The 22,218-nt window shown below is 27.8% G+C and overlaps 1 protein-coding gene and 1 long non-coding RNA gene across 2 annotated transcripts in view; both read left to right on the top strand.

Moving 5' to 3' along the window:
• Positions 1-4,509, top strand: part of LOC112684133 — a 13,674-nt gene extending 9,165 nt beyond the window's left edge. The window contains exon 4 of the mRNA XM_025555464.1: positions 4,462-4,509. Within this exon, the coding sequence (XP_025411249.1) occupies positions 4,462-4,509 (48 nt within the window). The remainder of the gene's footprint in view (positions 1-4,461) is intronic.
• An 8,900-nt stretch (positions 4,510-13,409) lies between these two features.
• LOC112684121 lies at positions 13,410-14,371 on the top strand. The gene is made up of 3 exons (XR_003148650.1): positions 13,410-13,753; positions 13,823-13,904; positions 13,971-14,371. It is a non-coding gene; the product is annotated as an uncharacterized LOC112684121 (long non-coding RNA).
• The last annotated feature ends 7,847 nt before the right edge of the window (positions 14,372-22,218 follow it).

Raw genomic sequence — 22,218 nt, forward strand, 5'->3', positions numbered from 1 at the left:
GTGCACTGCCCGACGGCCGCGGCCGAACACACGGCCGCCGCCGCCGTGGCGGCCGCGTCCGACGCGAAACTGTTGGCCGTCGTCATATCCAAATAAGCCGTCGTGGCCGAAACGGTTTTTTTTATTTTTTCCACTCCGACGGACGGCGCCGACGACCGTACGACCGTACGCGGTGCGCGCGGGATGTACACAGCATCTACACGACCGCGCGGGAACAACGTCGTTTCGCATAGCCGCCCTTTCGCGTTCGAAGCGACGAAGGAATCATATCAAAATGTATGTTATTCGTCACCCGCTACACGCGTTATTACGTACGATAATAACGTACACGATCGTCGAAACCCACCCCGTCATCCTCCCCCCCCAAACCACCCGTACAAAGGCGTTCTTTGATCTCATTTTTATAAACATGTGTAAATATTCAAACGTTATATTTTTATACACACCGCATACGATTATTATTACTATTATTTTACTATGACAAAATATAATTATTACGTGAAATCACTATATTTATTTATTACATTTCTGTAAAGTTTGTTTTTTTTTTATATATATACAATTGTTTATTCTTTTTTTATATTATTTAAATATATACATAGAAGATATTGATCATTATTTTTTAATTTCATTTGCTGTATTCGACACACTTGAATGGCCTGTTATTAATATAATGATAACTGTAATAACGAATATTCGTTTGTTTTCAAATGTACACCTTACACGTCGATGTTCGCGTACCAGTGGCGTATACAGGAAATATTTTCGGGAGGGGCGACTATGGACAGGGTTAACTTACCACTGCTATCTAAGAATTACTAACAAGACGCACTACATTTCATTTACATAACGTATCAAAACGATTTGAAGTTGGACGCAAATTCTAAATAAGTATAAAACACCATTAAAATACCATTTAACCATTTAACCAAAAGCCCTTTCAAATAATTTTTAAGTTTTTTAAAACATTTCAGGAGGGGGGGCTGTAGCTTACTAGCCCCCCCCCCTCCTATATACGCCACTGTCTCGTACAACTCCGAATAGTACCTCCTCCAATCAAAACATTTTGTATAGCACGTGCACGCGAACGCGTCATTAATTTTTCCATAGGATTCATTATCGTTTTACTACAACATAACAAACACTACAAACACGTGTGTACGAAATATTTTGTTCATCAAAACCATATAATATCGTCGTCTGGTCATGGTGACTTGTATAACAAGCTTACGTTGGCAATATCGACGTAAGATCGGTCAGACTACAATATCCTCGTGACGCAGTTGATCACGTGCATTTTTGCCAGACCCATGAGCTAAATCGTGAATTACATAAAGGACGGCAGCAACAACAGAGTGGAGTATGTGACAAAATTTTGCGTAACACAATCAATACTATAGCGTCTCGGATATTTGACTCCATCGCATCGCAATTATAATTGTTGTTATTGTTACTTATAATAAATCCCGTTTTTCGTACATATATGTATACATGTGTTATATGAATACGATGTTTATAATAATTAAACTGACATCACTGTAATAGGTCCCAACTTGCAATTTAATTGGCTGTTTTTATTTGATCTCATAAATTTTAAACAAAATAATAAAAATAGTAATTTATAAATTAGTAAAACAATTTCGTATCTTATATTGTTACCCCAGTCATTCCAACTTTAAGACCGAGTGAAAGAGGGTGACAACACGAGTGAGGCAAACATTCTCCACTAACTCAAAAATATCGATACCAGTTTAGTGGCGCATTTAAAGGGGCGAAAGGGGTAAATGCCCCGGGTGGCAAATTTTTGGGAGCGGCAAAATATTTTAACTTTTATTATTGATGTGTTCATGATTTTTTTAATTTTCACACCTTTTTCGGTATTGTTTAGTATTTTAAAAAATATTGTTGAGTATCTAATAAGAAATTAAAAAAATTATACTATACCTAGTCACCTAGGTAATAGTGAAATAACAAAATAGGTATATTATATTTATTATTCGATAAGATATTATATTTTCGTTCAATGTTTATAATAAAGACTCGGGTACACAGAACGTGGTATTCACTTAAGGCACATTTAAAAAGTTTACAAAAGGAGCAAAATTGTACCTAAAAGTGTTCAATGTATGTTAGCATTTATAAAAGAGAATAGTTTAGTTGAAGTATATCCTTATATTGATATTGCTCTAAGGATGCTACTATATATGTACACCTTCAAGTAATTGTTCAACGGAAAAATCATTTTCTACATTAAAAAGGGTCAAAACTTATTTAAAATCAACAACGGGAGAAAATCGTCTTAATTAATTAACGACCCTCAACATTGAGCTGATTTAACGAAAACTATTAATTTTAATGATATTGTTGAACATTTTCCTTCTCAAAAGTCAAGAAAAAAATTATAAGCCATCGATTATTTTATTATATATAATTAATAATTAATATAATATATTTAATCTATATATGACACCATTGTACATATAATAAGTGTTAATTCCGTTTTCTATATTTAATATATAAACTATACATGGTATACATGATACCCCCCCAAAACTTTTTATGTAATTTTTTTTTTATTTATTATATTGTGATAATATGATTATTATTATTATTATTACGATTACTATTATTATTATTATTATTATTATCATTAACATTTAAATTATTAAAATTTTTGTTCTGGTGAGGGGGGGGGTAATATATGAGGTGTACAGATTTTGCTACAACCTATAATCCTCCCCCAAACCAAATTTCTAATTACGCCACCGTATATATATATATATATATATATATATATATATATTTTAAGAAAGGAATATTCACTTTGAAAAAAAATTAGGTTAACGTTAGGATATATATTACTATAAAATTATCTAATAGGTACAATATCGTAAAACAACTGATTTATAATTTGTTTCATAAAATTAAATGTTTTATTGCTTAACTTTGAATTTATTTATATATATATTTTTTTTTTTGATAAGGGGGTAGGGCGGAAAAATTATTTTGCCCCGGGGCGCGTTTATATTAAATGCACCACTGTACCAGTTATGTCCGCTTTATGAATGACATTTTTAAACGTAAGAAAATAAAATGGATTATTGTGATATATATGATACGATAGCGAAAATAAGTTAATCATGTAACGTAGTGGCGAACGCAGAATTTTTTGATGGGCTTGAAAATAAACATTTATATTTGGTTCATAAAAATAGAGTACATCCATCCAAGGCCGTATCTGGGATGTCCAGGGTGTCTGGACCCCCTCACCCCCGAAAATATTCAATATTTTACGAATGTTTAAAATACTTATTTATTTTTAATACCAACATAAATATTTTCAGTCAAAATAGACTTAAGCTCCAATTAATCATTGACAGCTTTTAATTTTATATCATAGTATCATATAAAAACTTGATATTAATTTTAATAAAAGAAGAATAAATCTTTTTCTGTTATATTTTAAACCAAATATCAAAAGTTAAAATCTAAATTCAATAAAATTACAATATACATGTTTTGGACCTCTTCCGAAAAAAATTTCTATATACGGCCTTATCCAACCTTTTATACTGCTGTTATAATAATACTTTACAGTTTACTTCAATGAACAAAGTAAATAATATGTACGTATATATATTAGGGTGGTTCTTATTTTTTAACTTTCGACATTTCGAGCCAGGTACCCGCCATTTTGTTTATTATAATTAGTAAATAATTGGAACTAAATTTGGTCATGATGACTCACTCCCTTCCCATGCCTCAAGAGGGTTGAAAATTTGTCATAGAGGGTAGTTTTGTAGTTTTGTGAATTTAACTCAAAAACTATAGTACTTAGCGAAAAAATGTATAGAAGGTTAATTATATATTTTAATGTTGCTCATAAAATATATATTTAAAAAAATTTGTCATAAGTCTGTAATTTTCCAAGAAAAATAGTAAAATACGAAATATTTTATTTATTTTACAAAATAGATTTTTTATATTTATTCATGTGTTTAATAAAATATTAAAAATACGATAAAATTTCTTACATAAAAATCGATAAAAATTTAATATCCTAAAGAAAGTAGTTGTTAAATTTTCAACGGAGTATCCATTGTATTATAGTAATATTTTGATTATATAAAATAATAATTTTGAAAATTATAATTTTAATCAAATATGTAGAAGATATATTAGATTTATCATGATTTTCAATAATAAGAATATTTGTTTGGCGATAACCATGTGTTGAAAACTATTTATGACCACTATAATTTATTATTATCAATATTGGTGTCATTAAATACCTATCGCAAAAATGAAATTAGCCAACATGTTTAATTTTCTGTTATTCACCGAGTGTACGGCGATGTGGTTAGACAAATTGTGATTGTAGTAGTGTTCATTGTAAGATATTGTATAATAATGTTCCTATATAAAGTATAAGTTTTAATTTACATATTCAATTATGTCAAGACAATTCATTTTCTTGGTTGGTGTTATGAAAAATCAAATAACTGGTAGTAAGCTTCCATCAAAAAGAGATATTTTGAGCGTTACAATACCTATGCATTTAGTCAAACTAACATTACATGATAGCGCTAGTCTTGTGTTTGATGAATGTCAAATTTTTTGGAGAAAAGCGCGTATACCAATTCAAGGTCGATCAAATTGCGTAACGAAAATTAAAAAACTCTATGACGAACGGAGAAAATTAGATAAAAATAAAAATAGATATACTGATACACAAAAAAAAATTATGAATACGTTTAAAGACAATTTAAATGACTTATTTGACATTGTGCATAGTAATGCTTTAAATATTATAAAAATTCATGAAGATAAACTATTTTTAATAAAACAACGTGAAATAGAACGTCATGGATGCATGATGGGTAAAGATTCAAAGTTAACCGGTCTTGAATTTCGAAAATTGTCTTTAGAAAAACAAAAAGCTAGACAGAATGAAAAACACAAAATCACATCGAAATCAAATGGTAGTTTATATAATTATATTTTTAAAATTAATGTAAATTTATAATTTTAAATCATTACTTTCAAAAACAATGTTTCTAATAATTTTTATACTACAGTTGTGTCTATGGACTATACATCAGATGAAAACTTCACTGATGAAGATGAAATTATAAATCTTGAAAGTCCTGGTCCATTAACAATCAAGCGAGCAAGAAAGAAAATTATAAACCACCGTTTATCGGCAGCATTAGATAAATGCAAAGTAAGTGACCGAGATGCCGTGTGTTTATTTACAGCTGCAGCTGAATCATTTGATGTCAATACTTATGAGTACATAATTAATAGATCTTCAATTAAAAGAGCTCGATAAAAGTGCCGTGAACAATTATCTGAAGCTATAAAATCTAATTTTTTAAATGTAAATCTATAATATTACGTTGTGCATTGGGATTCAAAATTACTATCAGACTTAACAAGAAGGGACACAATAGATCGACTTTCTGTGATTATCACAGCTCCTAATGTTGAACAATTATTAGGAGTTCTACAATTACCATCTGGGAGTGGAAATGAAATATGTTCAGCTGTGTATAATACTTTAAACGATTGATGTCTATTAAATCAAGTTGAAGCTTTTGTATTTGACACTACTGTATCAAATAGTGACTGTCTAAATGGTGCATGCGTTCTTCTTGAACAAAAATTAAACCGAAATATTCTATTTTTTGCTTGTCGTCACCATATTTTTGAATTAACAGAATTCCAAAAATTCTTACTCGGCAATAAAAACACACAGACTAAATTTACATGCGACTATGAAGAATCAATAGGTGACATTTTTTCCCTAGAATCTCATATTGCAATAGGACACTGCGTCAGCAAATGTTTAAACATGTCAAATGGAATAGCCTTAGAATTTAAAAATAAATTTAATAATGAAGATAAACTAATTAGTCAAAAAAAAAAAAAAATTACAGAAGTAACTCATTTAAATTTAAATAATAAATGGATTTTATACTTAATTACGAAAAACAAATACTATGATAAACCTACCTACTTAAACATATTTAATACTTTGATAAATACTAGACAATTTTGTATAGAAAACAAAATTAGTACATTAGCATTACCAAAAATATGTGCGGGATTGGACAAAAAACAATGGGAAATTATAGCCAGCATGTTAAAATTTATTTTTCAAAATTCAAATATTAAAATTAGAATATTTTCATTACCAGAAAATGAGAATAAATTAAACAATAATATCACAACTACTAATCAGTCGCAAACTGAATATATTAATAATTCAAAGACTAACAGCAATGACAATTTGGAGAAAGAAGTGGCATTGATGGCTGGTTCATTCACCAAATTAAACGACGTACCGCATGATGGTGACTGCGGCGCCCATGCATTGCGGATTTGTCTTCAGAATAATAATATATACAAAACAACATTACAAATATAAAATATGTTAAATATACCTTATTGTAAAACAGGAAACAATCTCAGGGATGATGACTTGGCTTTTATTAGTAACTTATTTAATCTGAATCTGTTTATAATATACGAAACAAATGAGAATACCAACGCAATCATTTATTGGAAACCAAACCGCCAAAACATTGGAATTTTTCATAAAAATTTTCATTGGATACCTGTCATTTTCATTAAAACAAACAACCCACAAAAAGTTTCTAATATTACCATAAACACTAGTTTTCCTGATTCAAATACAATAAAAAAATACATAAATAACCATTTTGAACGCCAAAACTGTTTGCAAAATACAAATAATAATTTAGTTATAGGAAACAATAATTGTAATTATTACAATGATATAATAACAGAAAAATAACGTAAACAAAGAGTACTTTCAATAAAGGTAGAAATAAGGGGGATCGAAAAATATGCGATAGTAGACACCGGTTCGAATTTTTCATGTATAGATTACTCATTAATCGAAAATAAGGAACTATTAAAACCCGAAGAAAGAGTTACAATAACAGGTGCAGATAATAACGAATTAGAACAATTAGGAAACATAAATTTAACAATTAGAATAAACAACTATAACTACCTTATAAATGCATTTGTGATAAGAGGACTTCAATGCAAATTCTTTTATGAAATGATTTTAATATTAAAAATAACGTAATAATCAATTTTAAAAATAAAAGTATTGAAATTAAAAACAATTTTATAACAATAGACGAAATTTAGTACCACCATCACAAAAATAGTAATTCAAATATGTATACGGAAATAGAATACATAGCCAGTATTAACTATAGCAAAAAGCATGATGATAAAATTATTAAGAATGAAAAAGAGCCACATATATCAGAATTGAATGCCCGCATAAACAAAAAAATAATGATAATGCTCAGGGAAAAATATTAACTATTGAAAATAAAATTATATCTCCAAAAACCACAACAAATTTAAAAATTAAAGTGTATATTAACGAACAAAATAATAATAATACCGAAAACATATTCATTGATCCAGTTGACATACTAAGTCGAAAATATTATTTAAAATTGAAAACAAAAATTTTAAGACCACATGACACAATAATACCAGTGTATAATTTTTCAAATTTATACATACAAGTTTACAAAGGTATGACTTTGGGAAAAATAAAATAATTTAGAAAAAACCAACAACGAGGACCAAACAATTTTAACAACTATTAAATTTGACAAGATCACTGATAAACAAGAGACGGTAATACAAATTTCAAAAGAATTAAAGACTGAACAAAGAGAATTAGTAAAAGATTTAATAAACGAATACAAACATCTATTTACATCTGACCCATTAGACATTGGTTGCGCAAACGTCAAGCCGGTTGAAATCAAATTAAAATCAAACAATCCCATATTTCAACCTCCTTACAGAGTATCACCAACACAAAGAAAAAAATTAAAATTTTTAGTAGACCAAATGATAGCCTCTGACATAGTTGAACCTAGTCGAAGTAGCTACGCTGCTCCAGTATTCTTAATACCCAAAAAAGAAAAAGGAGAATATCGATTTTTGGTAGACTATAGGAAATTAAATAATGAAACAATTAGTGATAAACATTCTATTCCTAGATCACAAGATTTATTTAGAAGTATAGAAGGAGCCAGATATTATTATATAATTATAAATATTATTCAATTATCGATATGGCTCAAGGTTACTTTCAAATACCATTAAAAATAGAAGACAAAAATAAAACTGCTTTCATCACAGATTTCGGGCTATATCACTTTAAAAGAATTCCACAAGGATTTAAAAATTCTGGACCTATTTTTCAACGAATAGTTAATAACTTATTTAGTGACTATCTATATAGAACTATGGTGGCCTATTTAGATGACATTTGTTGTTTTGGAAAAAAAATTGAAACAGCATTAAAAAGACTGAAAGAAATTTTCATTCGATTAGACGAAGCAGGATTAAAATTAAAAACAAACAAATGCGTATTTTTCAAAATTGAAATAGAATTGCTAGGTCATAAAATATCTAAAACGATATAGTACCTATAGAAAGAAACATTCAAACAATAACAAACTTCCCCATGCCTAAAAAGGTAAAAGATGTACGCTCATTCATAGGATTAACTAGTTACTATAGGAAATATATTAAAAATTTTGCAAAGATTGCAAACCCTTTAATTAACTTAACAAAAAATGAAAACAAATTTAAGTGGAGCGATATCGAAAACAACGCACTTGAATTTTTAAAAAATGCAATAATAACAGCACCTGTATTAGCTAAATTTCGAGGACGAATACCCAGTTTTCGTCACTACAGATGCATCAATAGAGGGACTTTCGGGCATTCTAGAACAAGAAAACCCTGACAGAAAAAAACACCCAAACGCATTTGCCTATAGGAAATTAAAGGGAGGTGAGAAAAAATTTTCTACAACAGAACTCGAAATGTTAGCTGTAGTATTTGCATTAAACTATTTTAAAGATTATCTAGTAGGTCGAAAAATTACAGTTTTTAGTAATCATTCAAGTTTACAATATTTTAAAACTATGAAAAACCCTTCTTCTAGAATAACCAAATTTTTATTTTTAAATTATTAGAATTTGACATAGATATTAAACACAAACCAGGCTCATGGAATTTAGCGGCAGACTGTTTATCTCGATACCCTGTAGAAAATATCAACACATTAATAAGCGAATTAAAAAATGTTGAAAATAATGAATCAATACCCACGGATAACATTAATATTGAAAACTTAAAACAAAATCAACTATTAGACGAATTTTGTAATGGCATAATAACTACAATTAAAAATAATATTAATTCTAAATATAAAGAAAAGTCAAGACAATGTTGTATTAAAAACGATTTATTGTATTTTAAAAATTAGTCCCCCTACGGAACTAAAAATCTGCTAGTAATACCTAAAAATTTAATCAACACTATATTAAAGTCCTATCACGATTCGGTTTTTAGCGAACATTTTGGAATCACAAAAACTTTGGCAAAATTAAAATTGAAATACTACTGGCCCACAATGATCCAAGATACAATAAAATATGTCACTCCTGTCAAATGATAAAAAACCCCCCTGGGAAAGGTCGTGGACTTCTCCAACCTATTCCATTAATATCAGAAAAACCAATGCAACGTTTAACTTTCGACTATTTAGGTCCACTACCACCCTCTAATGGAAAAAAATATCTTATTGTCGCTACATGTAATGCAACAAAAATGGCATTTGCGAAAACAGTAACAAACGCAAATGGAACAGCAACAATAAATTTTTTAATGAATATTATTACATCCTATGGGGTACCTAAATACTTTTGTAGCGACAGAGGTACTCATTTCAAAAATAAAGAAATGGAATATGCGTGTAAAAAGTTAGGTATTACTCAAATTTTCTCCAGCGCATATCACCCCCAAACAAACAGTATGACGGAACTCACGAATAAAATTATTTACAACAGCTTATCACACTATGTGACTGAAAATCAAAAAAATTGGTCTATTTACTATAAAATGGTAGTGTTTGCATACAATACCACCCTTAGTTCCAGACTTAAACTAAGCCCCTTTTACTTACTTCACGAGATAGAAGCAAATCAACCTTTAGACAACAAATTAATATCAGACGATGATTCCTTTAATTACAAGATTTTTGACAAAAAGTTAGGGAAATCATCCCGAAAAATATAGAAAAAGAACAAGCAATTCAAAAGTCGTAATATGATAAAAAACATAAAAATATAAATTTTACCCCAGGACAAAAAGTTTTAATAAAATTCGATTTCAACGTTCCCAACCATTTAAACCAAAAACCAAACCAAAAAAATTAGCGAATAAATATAGAGGACCATTTACAATCATAAAGAAATTTTTATTTATTTATTTATTTATTTATTTCAGCAAATCAATATCATTATTTCAATACAATAATCAAATTACAAAAGTTAAATTATTACAATAATATTGATAAGAGCTGATACGTATATCAACTGAGCAAGCTCGTTTCTGGTATACGGAGTTCCTATACATATTACATATATAATATAATAAAATGAAAAATAAAATTAACAGACGTTAGTTATAAAGTAGAAATGATACTGAATGGAAAAACAACCATTGACGTCATACACGTCCAAAGAATGAAACCATTATATAACAAAGAAGTGTTAACATTATAAAAAAAAATAAATCTTATTAATAAATAAATTATATAAATAAAATTATTTTTTTGTTTTTTTTAGTTTATAGGGGGTGCTCAATAAATCTCGACGAGACAAATATATACAATACAATATGAAAACGCAAATCATCATATTATTCGCGACTATTCATTTACTAATACACAGTCACTTCCTTTCGAACATAATAAATTTACTAATAATCCCGGCATTTATTTTGAAAACATATCACCATTATACATTACAGTGTCGCAATTGAATTTAATAACATTCTATAACATATCAAACTATGAACAAAACCATATAACTGTAACAACATATTTCAACAATCTAAAAGATTTATGTACCAAATATGAATCAAATTACGCGCAATTAACAGAAACTTGCATAGACCTCATGAAAATTAATATTCAAACACTCAAAAAAATTACTGGAGAACGTGAAATACTACAATACCTAACAATTGACGAAACCGACGAAAATGCAATTAACAAACGAAAAAGACGTAGCTCGTTTTTCGGTGGAATAGGTAAATTACAGCGTGCCCTATTCGGAGTACTCACCGAAGAAGAAGGCGACAATTATGAGAAAAAAATCCGAACTCTCGAAGAAAAACGGATAAAATCCCTCCTAATTCAAAGGGAACAGATTAAAATTTTCAGAAATACTCTAGATTCAGTAGAAAACATTACCTCAAACTACGCAATAATTTGGGATAATGTAGAATATAATATAAAAAAACTAAACGACGAATTAAAACTGCAAAAAGATGATCTCAAGTTTTTAAATATAATTGAATAATTATTAGTTTTCAACTCACTTTATACCAAGATACTAAACCAATACTCAAAAGAAACGACACTACTTCTTAATATAATAATGAATGCACACAACGGACTAATTAACCCACAGGTACTAAGACCAAGTGAAGTTCTAACACAACTAAAAGACATAATGACAAATTTACCTACCAACTTAAATTTACCAGTAGAAATAAGCACAAAAAATTATTTTGACTTTATAAAAATTATAGACCTAAAAATATTTTATAGTTATAAAACCACTTATTAGTATACGTAATATATATCCCATTAATAGAAAACATACCTTTTACTCTTTACCGAATCATTATTTTACCAGTACACGTAAATAGTAATGACTTTATTTTTATACAATCCACACATGAATTCCTAGCGGTAGAAAATAATAAACAGTTGTATACCTTTTTTAATCAAAATCAAATTGACAAGTGTAAAACGATAAAACAAAAACTAATTTGTCAAACCAACATACCACTATCAAATAATGTAAAACTAAATTATGAATTTCAATTATTTACAAACGGAAATATTATGCCAAAAAATTGTGAAATAAAAACCGTACCTATTTTTAATGACATTTGGCACCAATTAGGAAACAATAACCGTTGGTTACACGCAACGCACGAAACAATAGATCTTATCATAAACTATCAAGATAATGTTAATAATATACAAATAAATGGAACAGGGATACTAACTTTGAAATCAAATTGCAAAGCCTTTACCAAAAACAATATTATTTTAACGAAATACCTAGGAAAAGGTAACTTTTCCAAAGATTATGTACCACAATTTCAACTACCAACAGGACAATTTAATACCATAATTAAAAATCAAAAAGAAAATAATGCAATCTACCATAACTCGGCTACGAAATTTAACGACTTGAACACATACGCAAAATCAATGACAGCCCTAGACGAACAACTTAAATATGAACTAGCAAACGAATCCAAAGAAAAAGTCACGACGGTTCACACAACAGGGGTAACTGATAACAGGCAACTGATTCAATTATTGGTAATAATATTTAATTAAACATAAAATGGTTCTTGTATAAATTATTTATTCTTTGGAATAAATGATGAATTAGAATATCTTTAGTTAAGTACTCGTATAATAACGCTACAGCCAATCGATCAAAGTATGAACTAATATATTATTAACAAAAATAAACATCTAAAAGTATTTCGATTTTAATAATGTGAAATAACATTAATTTATATAGTTAAAAGAGACATTTTGACCACATGAGAGATTTAAATAACAAACCCAAAATCTGGAATACTATGGGTTTCTTCATCCTGTATTTAACTTTTTGGTTGGTAATGCAATTGGAAATCTCCCAGTCCTCCCTGTTTCTAGTTAACTTCTTTAGTTTTGTGTAGCTTGATAATGTAGTATCGGAGATAATTTATTCAACAAATTAAGTTCTTGGACGACCCGAGTGTCTTTTATCTTCAATTTTCTTTCTATTATTCTATAAATGAGTTCATTTTCGTGTCTCGATGTGTGATCAATCATGTTCCAACATCTTGCTAGGATAGCTTCAATAGCTATCTGTGTTAATTTATTTCTCTAGGTATGTTTCAATTGGAACGGTGTTCTATCCAACTCTCTAGCACCATCATTTTCCAACATTGTATTTTAAAGCATTTAAGTATCGTTGTTCTGCATTATATAGTATTCAGGTTTCACCGCTGTATACATTCCATACGTATACTTAAATGAAAAATTTCTTTACTGAAGTAATATATATTTTATATTTCATTATTGACGTGGAACTAGATTTTAGTAAAAAGTTATGAAGTTAGATTTAAACATTTTAAATATCAAAAAAAATAAAATTAAAAAAACCAATTGAACTGGTAATGATAACTTCTAAAATACTTTTGAATTTTTCGAATAATGACTACCTGTTTTTACAGACTCAATGGTGGCAGCTTCCAGTAAAACAACCTGGACAAATAATTAAATCCAGTCGCCGTTCAGTTATAAACGACAGTCGATAATGAATAATCATTAATGTTGTAAAAAATTTCATCTAAATCTAACATTTGTTTTAGAATACAAATGTAAACAACAATAGTCCCGTACGTAGAACCGAGGTCACTAGCACCGGTTTTATGTTTGCTAAACAATTAATTGATGCAGAGATTGACTCCTGAAATTAGTAATCCATACTTCACGAATTCACCCATAACCTCATCAAATGGTGACAAGTTCAGATTAATCATATCAAATGAGTTGTTTGAATTCATTAAAATACATTATACAATAAATTAATTGGTAATTATAACCTTTTAAAATGCTTTTGAATAATTCGAATAATAACAACTAAACAATTCATTTTCATAGACTCAATAGTAATGGTTTCCAGCGATACAATCTGGACACATAAATAAACACAGTATTCAATATCAACAGCCAACGATAATTTGTAAGAAAAATTAGATAACCATTAATAATGTATAATATTTCATCCAAATCATAACATTTATTTAAGGATAACACATCACTACAATAATCAATAATTCCCGTACTTAGAACCCAAACCACTAGCGCCGGTTTTATGTATTGAGAACAATGGATCAATGGAGAGGTTAACACCTATAATAAGTACCTCATATTCCATAATCATTCCAACTTATCAAATGCTGATAATTAAAGTTTAACATTATCGAATTAAATGTTAGAACAAGAATCTGATGTGCGATTGGATTATACAGTAGAGCATATAACTACTGAATGCCAAAAATACGAAGACACGAGAAAAAAATACCACATATCACAACAGATCGGAGAAGCGCTGAGATCTAACCCTCAATCAACCACCAACATCATACCATTCATAAAATAAATTGAACTATGCAACTTAATTTAAGACATACTCGTACAATAACATTAAATAAGCTTTTGTAAACTAATTTTAAGTTAATATTAAACTAATGGCCCTAGAAGCCAATGTTTTATAAAAAGATCAATAAAAAAAAAAAAAAAAAAGAATCTAATACATTTCTTACGAAACCAGAGAATATAAATAAGTTGAACATTGGGTCGAGTAATGACTCGGAAGAAAATTCAGTGTTCGATCAATCATCGATATCATATTGATTGGGATTTGAATACCTTTCTCATTTACATATAAATCTACCTACTCTAATCATATTATTCAAACAATGTATGACTATATATTTTGTCTACTTCTAGTAATATTTCAACATTCCAATAGCACATCAAAAACATATTCGACATTTGATACCATAAAAGTGAGAAATAATTTATTAATTAATAAATTATTATTATTTTTATTATTATTAATTAATAATTAATATTTTTTATTAATAATTTATTTACTTTTATTTTGGGAGGGATATTAAGTACCTACTATTTTAAAAATTTTAATAAAACATTTTTGAGAATAGTATGAACTCTGGCTAATCGATTGTAATGAACACAACGGTAAAATATTATTTTAATTGAGTTAGACACGTATTTTTTAAAATTAAATTTTTTGTGATTAAATCATCGATAACTACTGTCACTTCAGTAAATGTTAAGGCATCAACGGAAAAATTGATCGTAATACTATTGGACATTTAGAAAAAAATTAAATTACTCATTGAAGTGTAATTTCAAATATTTTTAGATCAAAATACTACGGTTGAATTTTTAAACTTCACTACAAAATAAATAGGTTTATATTAATTTCTGGTGTTTTCCAAGCATGAATCCCGTTTATGTATTAAATTGTTCTAACTTGGAAAATATTGATATACGTTACGATAGAAAATTCAATACCTCAATTCAACGTCCATCAAAATGCAATTTTTGAATTAATGCGAAGATCTACTATACTCAGGAATGATTGAAAACAAAATTAATTCTAGAGGAATTCTTGATAAATTTGTTTCCTCCCAAAACTGATCGAGAGGTTTTGAGAAACGAGCAATGGTGTAATAGTTAGAGTTATTCCGGCATTGCACCGCTTGCTTACTTATCTCATCCTATTGGGAAATAGACGGAGTTATTCTGACATTCCACTGGATTAACAGATTCTAATCGAAACTCATTGTAGTAAATTTTAACAAAATTACCTATGCTTATAACACCTAATTGGTTAATTTAATCTACATAAAATTTGTACAGTGGGTAGTTAAAAATTAAATACAACTTAAATAAATAATAAGGGGAAATTTCTTTTGTCTAGAACCGTTTTTTCAAAGTAATAGGGGACAAAAACGAAAATCGTGTAACTTTCGATATTTTTCGTTAAATCACTATAAATCAATCAATTTTGGATTTATAAATTTGGTTGAACTACTAAAATTCATAAAAAATACGGAAAAACTAATTTGTACTCAAAAGTGGAGTTTGCCATTTAAAAAAAAAGAATTTACAATGCGCATGCGCGAGTGTGATAGGCTTAAGTTAGAGAACATAAAAATATGTATTATTAAGTATTACATTCATCTAAAAAACAGAATTCAAATTGCATTGCTCTACGCAAAAATTGTAGGTGTATCCAATTATTGTTTACACGATGTTTATGTGAAATATTGTCATTTTATTTGTTGATAAGTAAAAAAATAATGTTATTTAGTCAAGTGGTACGTGAAAATTTTTCAAATTGTGGTATGTGGATATAAAAAGGTTGGAAATCGCTGTTTTAAAATAATAAAATGTTTTTTAACAATTTCCAGTATCCAAACTTCAGTATCCGAAGTAGGTGCTATCCCATTTAATTTGGATAATCTAGGTTCTACTCTAGATATATTATAATATATGTATTCCAATTTCAAAAACTGCATATATGTTTATATTGAACGTTACCTATAGTAGGCAATTTTTTTTAAAAATTTTGAAATGGCTACCAAATTCTTATATTTGCATTTGATTATTTTAGTAGTATTAAATAAACATTTACCTACCTCTATCCTGTCTGCAGTTATAATCCTTGTATAGAAATTAAACACTTTCTGTTCAGTTACTTATTATTTCACTCTTTCTACTTAACTCTTGGCCGCAATATCCTAATTCTTTCAGACATCTTTTTCGTTGAGCTCCCTTTGTTTTTTCCTGCAATCAGAGTTCATTTTGTGATTAAGAACAGGACATGTTACTAATGATGTTGATGTCAATTTTAATAATTATAATACGATTTTTAGAAAACACCTAAAATAACTATGCTTTCCTTAGCCATTGTATAAAATTAATTTGAATATTTTAACATTGTTCCTATAGTCTATTAGCACTTGTTATGATTTTTCAATGGTCATATTATCGTAATGATTTACGCTATTGTACGCTAGGTAATCAAAGTAGTGTTATTACTTATTATTTCTTTAGTATATTTTCTATATGTGTTATATACTATAATTCCAAGTAATGATGTACAGTAGAATGCGTGTATATACTGTATAGCAGTGGTTCTCAAACTGGGAGGGGGCGTGCCTTTCTAGGGAAGCAGGTACATTTTTAAAAAGCAACAAAACACGAAAATATTATTTTTGATTATTCTGATATTTAATAGAGAAATTATTAAATCACAATTTATTGGAACTAAGCAATGTCAATCCTCTCATTAATTTGTATTTATTTAATGATAATACATTTAAAATTTAATATTTAAGAAAATTAATATAATATATTTGTTTTAATAATATTAAATTTTAATAGTATTTTTTCCCTAATCAATAAATATATTAAATATTAAAAAAAAAAACTTCATTGAATCTCATATCATATTAATCCAATAACCAACATTACTGTTATATCTATGTATTATAGTATGATGTATATATTTAAATATATAACTTCATGGTTATGGAAAGATATTGACTACCTTTATTTCTCAATAACATATACTAACCCGATAGTCTTCAAAATTACTTAATTGAAATTTTTTTATTTTTTTGTTTACACAAAAATGTATATATTACACTTTACTTGGATTTTTATTAATATTATATTTCTAATATTTAGAGTACTAAAAATATCACATTCGTAATGACGTACTAGTATAAATAGAAAAACTAACATTCAAACTTCTAGTTAAATATTTTAAATAGTTTATCATATATAATCAAATTTTCATAACTAAATTTTTTCGTTCACTAGAAATGTTAATTTATTGGTGATTGGTATCGTCATCCTATAATGTATTAATATGATATTTCCTTGTTTTTTTTTTGTCGATTCTACTATTTATACTTAATAATAAAACATTTATTTATATATATTTATTAACAAATATAAATATAGTAAGGGAATAAAATAAATTATTAAATATATTAATCATACTATATATTAAATATAAATTGTAGTAATACATTTAAGAAAAAACATTATTTTTGCTAATAATCATTTTTATTTAATTTTAATTTTATAAATTACAACTAATTACTATATAATTAATATATATAAGCTTTGTAAAACATTTAAAATTCTATAGATGTTAACTCAAAAACAAGAAATTATACACTCTCTCTTTTAAAAACATTTTGTTCTTTTGAAACAATTTTAATGACAATGATGTTTCTTCAATTCTTTAAAATAACCACACCGTTATTCGATATTTCCAGTATCAAAATCTAGATTTTTTTCAAGCTTATTACTAGATTAGTTTTACTTAGATATGTCTTTTACAAGACTATTTTGATCATACAATGAAAGCAGCCAAATATTTTGTTGATTATTTGAAAAGTAAAATTGAAAATCAAAGAAGACCAAATTGACATCGAAGTCGAAGAAGAACTTCCAATAAAACGTAAAAAAAACTGTAAAACACATATTAGGTATAGGCGGAGCTAGGTGGGTGCTTGAGGGATCTAAGCCCCCCTGAGTTTTTAATTAGGCCCCCAAATATAAACCGTTAATAATAGTTATATACCTACAATTTTGTATCATTATTCACAGATATATTACTTATTCAAAGGACATCGGATTTATTTAAAACGACATCTGCAATTAATTAAATATTTTTATGTACATTTTCCTAAACTTTGGCCTGTTTGAGAACTTATACATTCTGTTAAGTCATGGCATTATAAACATTGTTAATCATTTTTGACAATGATATATCATCCTTATTGATAACATATTCATAAACACTTGTATGATATGTTATTATAGTTTATTTTTATAAGAAAATTGGAATATTAAAAAAATTCTCAATTTTAGATTTCGAAACGAAATACATTGGTTTTATTCATAGTATCTGTGCAGAGTCGTGCGCACGGTGAGTGCCGAGTATGCACGGACAACTCAGAAATATTGTAAATGAGGCTCTAGAAGTTAAGTCTAAGAGTAAATTGCCCAAATGTTAACTGATGTTGTTCAAATTGAATGTTCTTATACTAAAATATTTGGTAAAAAAAAAAAAAAAAAAATTGGAAAAGAAATTCTATATTTTCACACAAAAATGTATTATGATAATATAATAATTACCTACAATTGATTATAAAATAAATCATTAAATTATTATTTAATTATATATCCATAATAGTTTATTGTATATACCTACATGTTGAGACAAGGTTCAAAAGTATTGTGAGTACTCCCTGAAATATAAGTCTGCAAACGCTTATGTATCTTTGTACACAATTACGTTCAGATCCATTTAAAATATAAACGTCGTTCATGTTTACGTTCTATTTAAAAGAAAAAAAAAAGAGTGACGTTCGCGTGTTATTCACAAAATATGAACGTGAACGCATGAACATGCGTTCATGGACGTCTTTTTTTCCAAACACTGCTGATAACAAATGTTTTTTTTTTTTTGTTGTGTTAGGAAGAAATCCATTTTATATTTATAGAAAGACACTCAAAAACTCAAAACGCGTTCTTTTTCAAATACAAAAATCAGGAACAGGAAATAGTTCCTATTTACGAGGAACTTAAACGCAAATTTCCGTTCCAAAAAAAAAAAAATTTTACATTATTTTAATAATAATATTTTCTATAATATATTAAATATATATTAATAATATTTTATGTTGGTAATGAAATAGTAATAAACTTTTCTATAATCAACGATAAAAGATATACACTTATTTGCCCTCAATTGGAATCATTGATTACCGCTGTTATCCATGTTTTTATTACCTAAAATCTATAAATATGCATTTATGCATACCAAGTACTTCATATTATCAAGTTAATATAATAATATAAACTATGATTTTATAACAGTAATAAAAACAATGTAAATAAATCAAATCAATTTTGTTAAAAATTTGGACTCCATAAAATTCCGGTTTTTCTATCACCTTTTATTAATTTTTTCTTACGTGTGTATTAACTATTTTAAATGGATAAAATCAAAAGCCATTAATTTAAAGTATATGGGTTTAATAAACTATCAAACAATTTTTTTTTATTTAAAAAATAATTATTAACTTCTGGTTTTAAACTTGCCCACAAAAATAATATCATTGACAATCACTTGAATCATAAAAAAAATTTAAAAGGAACGGGAACGGGTTCTTTTTTACAGCAAGAACGGGAACCAACTCCTTTTTAAAAGTAATTTTCACAACACCAACACTAGTTTAATGCATCAACTGAATACCCAATTATTTGCAAAAGTTTGACTATAGATTTTCAACTTAAAATACGCTGCACAATATTTTAAATTAATTTGTTATGACGTATTTTCGTATACTTATCATTGCACGTCTTTGTTGAACTATTAGTGATAAGGGATTATGTGTTGCAAACGTATGTTTGCAAGTTATTACAATTCGTTTATAGCATTGAATTAGATTATATCATCGTTTTTCATTCTTATCGCATTAGTAATATAATTATTATACGTATACATATTGTCGTACGTCTTTATAATCTGTACAGGCTTACTTTCAAACACCTAATATATTATGAAATATAGCATTCTTAGACTAATAACGACTTATACACATACCATCCATAACAGGACTCACCGAGTAGTCTATAAAATAAAAATTTAGTGTATCAAATTTCGCTAATAAAGCAACACGGGATTTTCAGATATCAATCGCTGTTTAAACCAGTAAATCGTTTTAATCCTCATAATAACAATGACCATTGTCAATTCGTTTCTTTAACATAATCAACATTCAGCACTTTATTAAGCATCAGACAAATTTTTTGAAAAGTTAATAAACTCAGTTCAATTTTAACCGTCAACTTGTACAACCACCAGACTTAACAATTTAAGTAAAAATATCAAAGGACTCCACGTGAAACTCAATAAGTGGCATAAGAGTATAATACCTGTATGCATAGTCATTTAAGTGTCACGTAACTATCGTAGGTGACACATAGTATTTACAATTTTCTCTCGCACAATGAGAATATATACATATATGTTACATAGGCCATAAACAAACATATAAAGTTATACGATCAAATTCCGCCACCTAAGTCTTAAGCGATACATACATTTATTATTTTTTACATGCTATTAATATTTTTTGTGCTCAAAATATAAATTTTAAACAATTGTATTACTAAAATATAGTAGTATTGATGATTTTTATAACTTTTTTAATTATGTAGAAATGGTTGTTCAGTTTGAAAAATACAATGAGAATACATTTTTGAAACATTAACTGATTATCATGTACCAAATAGTAGATTTATTAGGTATTCAAGTTCACAATCGAGGATTGCTTAAACCTCCCATTCAATAGTTATTGACAACATTACGATTTTATGCAACAACAAACTTTCAAGTGAAATACCTGTCTAATTTTAATTTGTAAAAATTATTATAAACATTTTTCCTCTTCAAAAATATTAGGATCACGAACGCGTTTATTATTTTCTGAATTGCTCGTCATTATATAAAATATTTTTTATAAAATTAGAAATCAAAATTAAGTATACAAATTTGAAAATATTACTATTATTCGTTATCTTATCAATTTGCGGTAATATAAGCATATTAACCCTGATAACAATGGTTATTATCACATAAACTTTTACATGACTATGGAATACATAAATATTGTTTATGCAAGAGCACAACTTAGTTGTACATAAAAATAGTTATGGACCACTTAGCTATGAGTCACTTAAGCAATTATATGTGATATTTAACAATAGGACTATGCGTATGGGCGTAAGACAACTATTTACTTGACTACTTATGATTAAGGCTAGTTCAGACTATGCCAGTAATTTAGTCAAGTAGCGAGTATTTTAGCAACTGGCCATGTATGAACAGATCGATTTAGTCGAGTAGTTTAGTAAAATAATTTAGTTTAGTCAATCCATTCTATTCTATTTTTTTGATCGAGTAGTACCCTCCTCTTTCCCGACTGATAACTAAATAAGCAAGACCAAAACGACTACTAATGTACTAAAAACAGTTTAAACCCTAATTGTGTCTGAACACTTTTCAGTTACTAAACCGTTTAGTATTTAGTAAATCACTTACCACTCGACTAAATTACTGGCATAGTCTGAACTAGCATTTATCATCAATATGAAGGGACCAGCGGCGTATCCATGGTGGAGAAATCAGAACCCCCATCATGAACCTGAGATAGTAAATTAACTTATATGGTATCATTTATGTATACGCCGAATGGGCGTCAATAAAAAATAATATGGAACAGCTAAATATTAACAAAACAATTGAAATTAATCCAGAAGAAATGTTGGATGAATTGGCAAAAAGGAAAATTGATATAGTATTGTAATTAGGTGATAGCTATTTTAACCCTGGAAATTCGAATATAATATATACCTATTATGTATTTTATTAA

Source organism: Sipha flava, unplaced genomic scaffold (genome assembly GCF_003268045.1).
Source record: "Sipha flava isolate LNK unplaced genomic scaffold, YSA_version1 241_pilon_pilon, whole genome shotgun sequence".
Taxonomy (NCBI): Eukaryota; Metazoa; Arthropoda; class Insecta; order Hemiptera; family Aphididae; genus Sipha; species Sipha flava.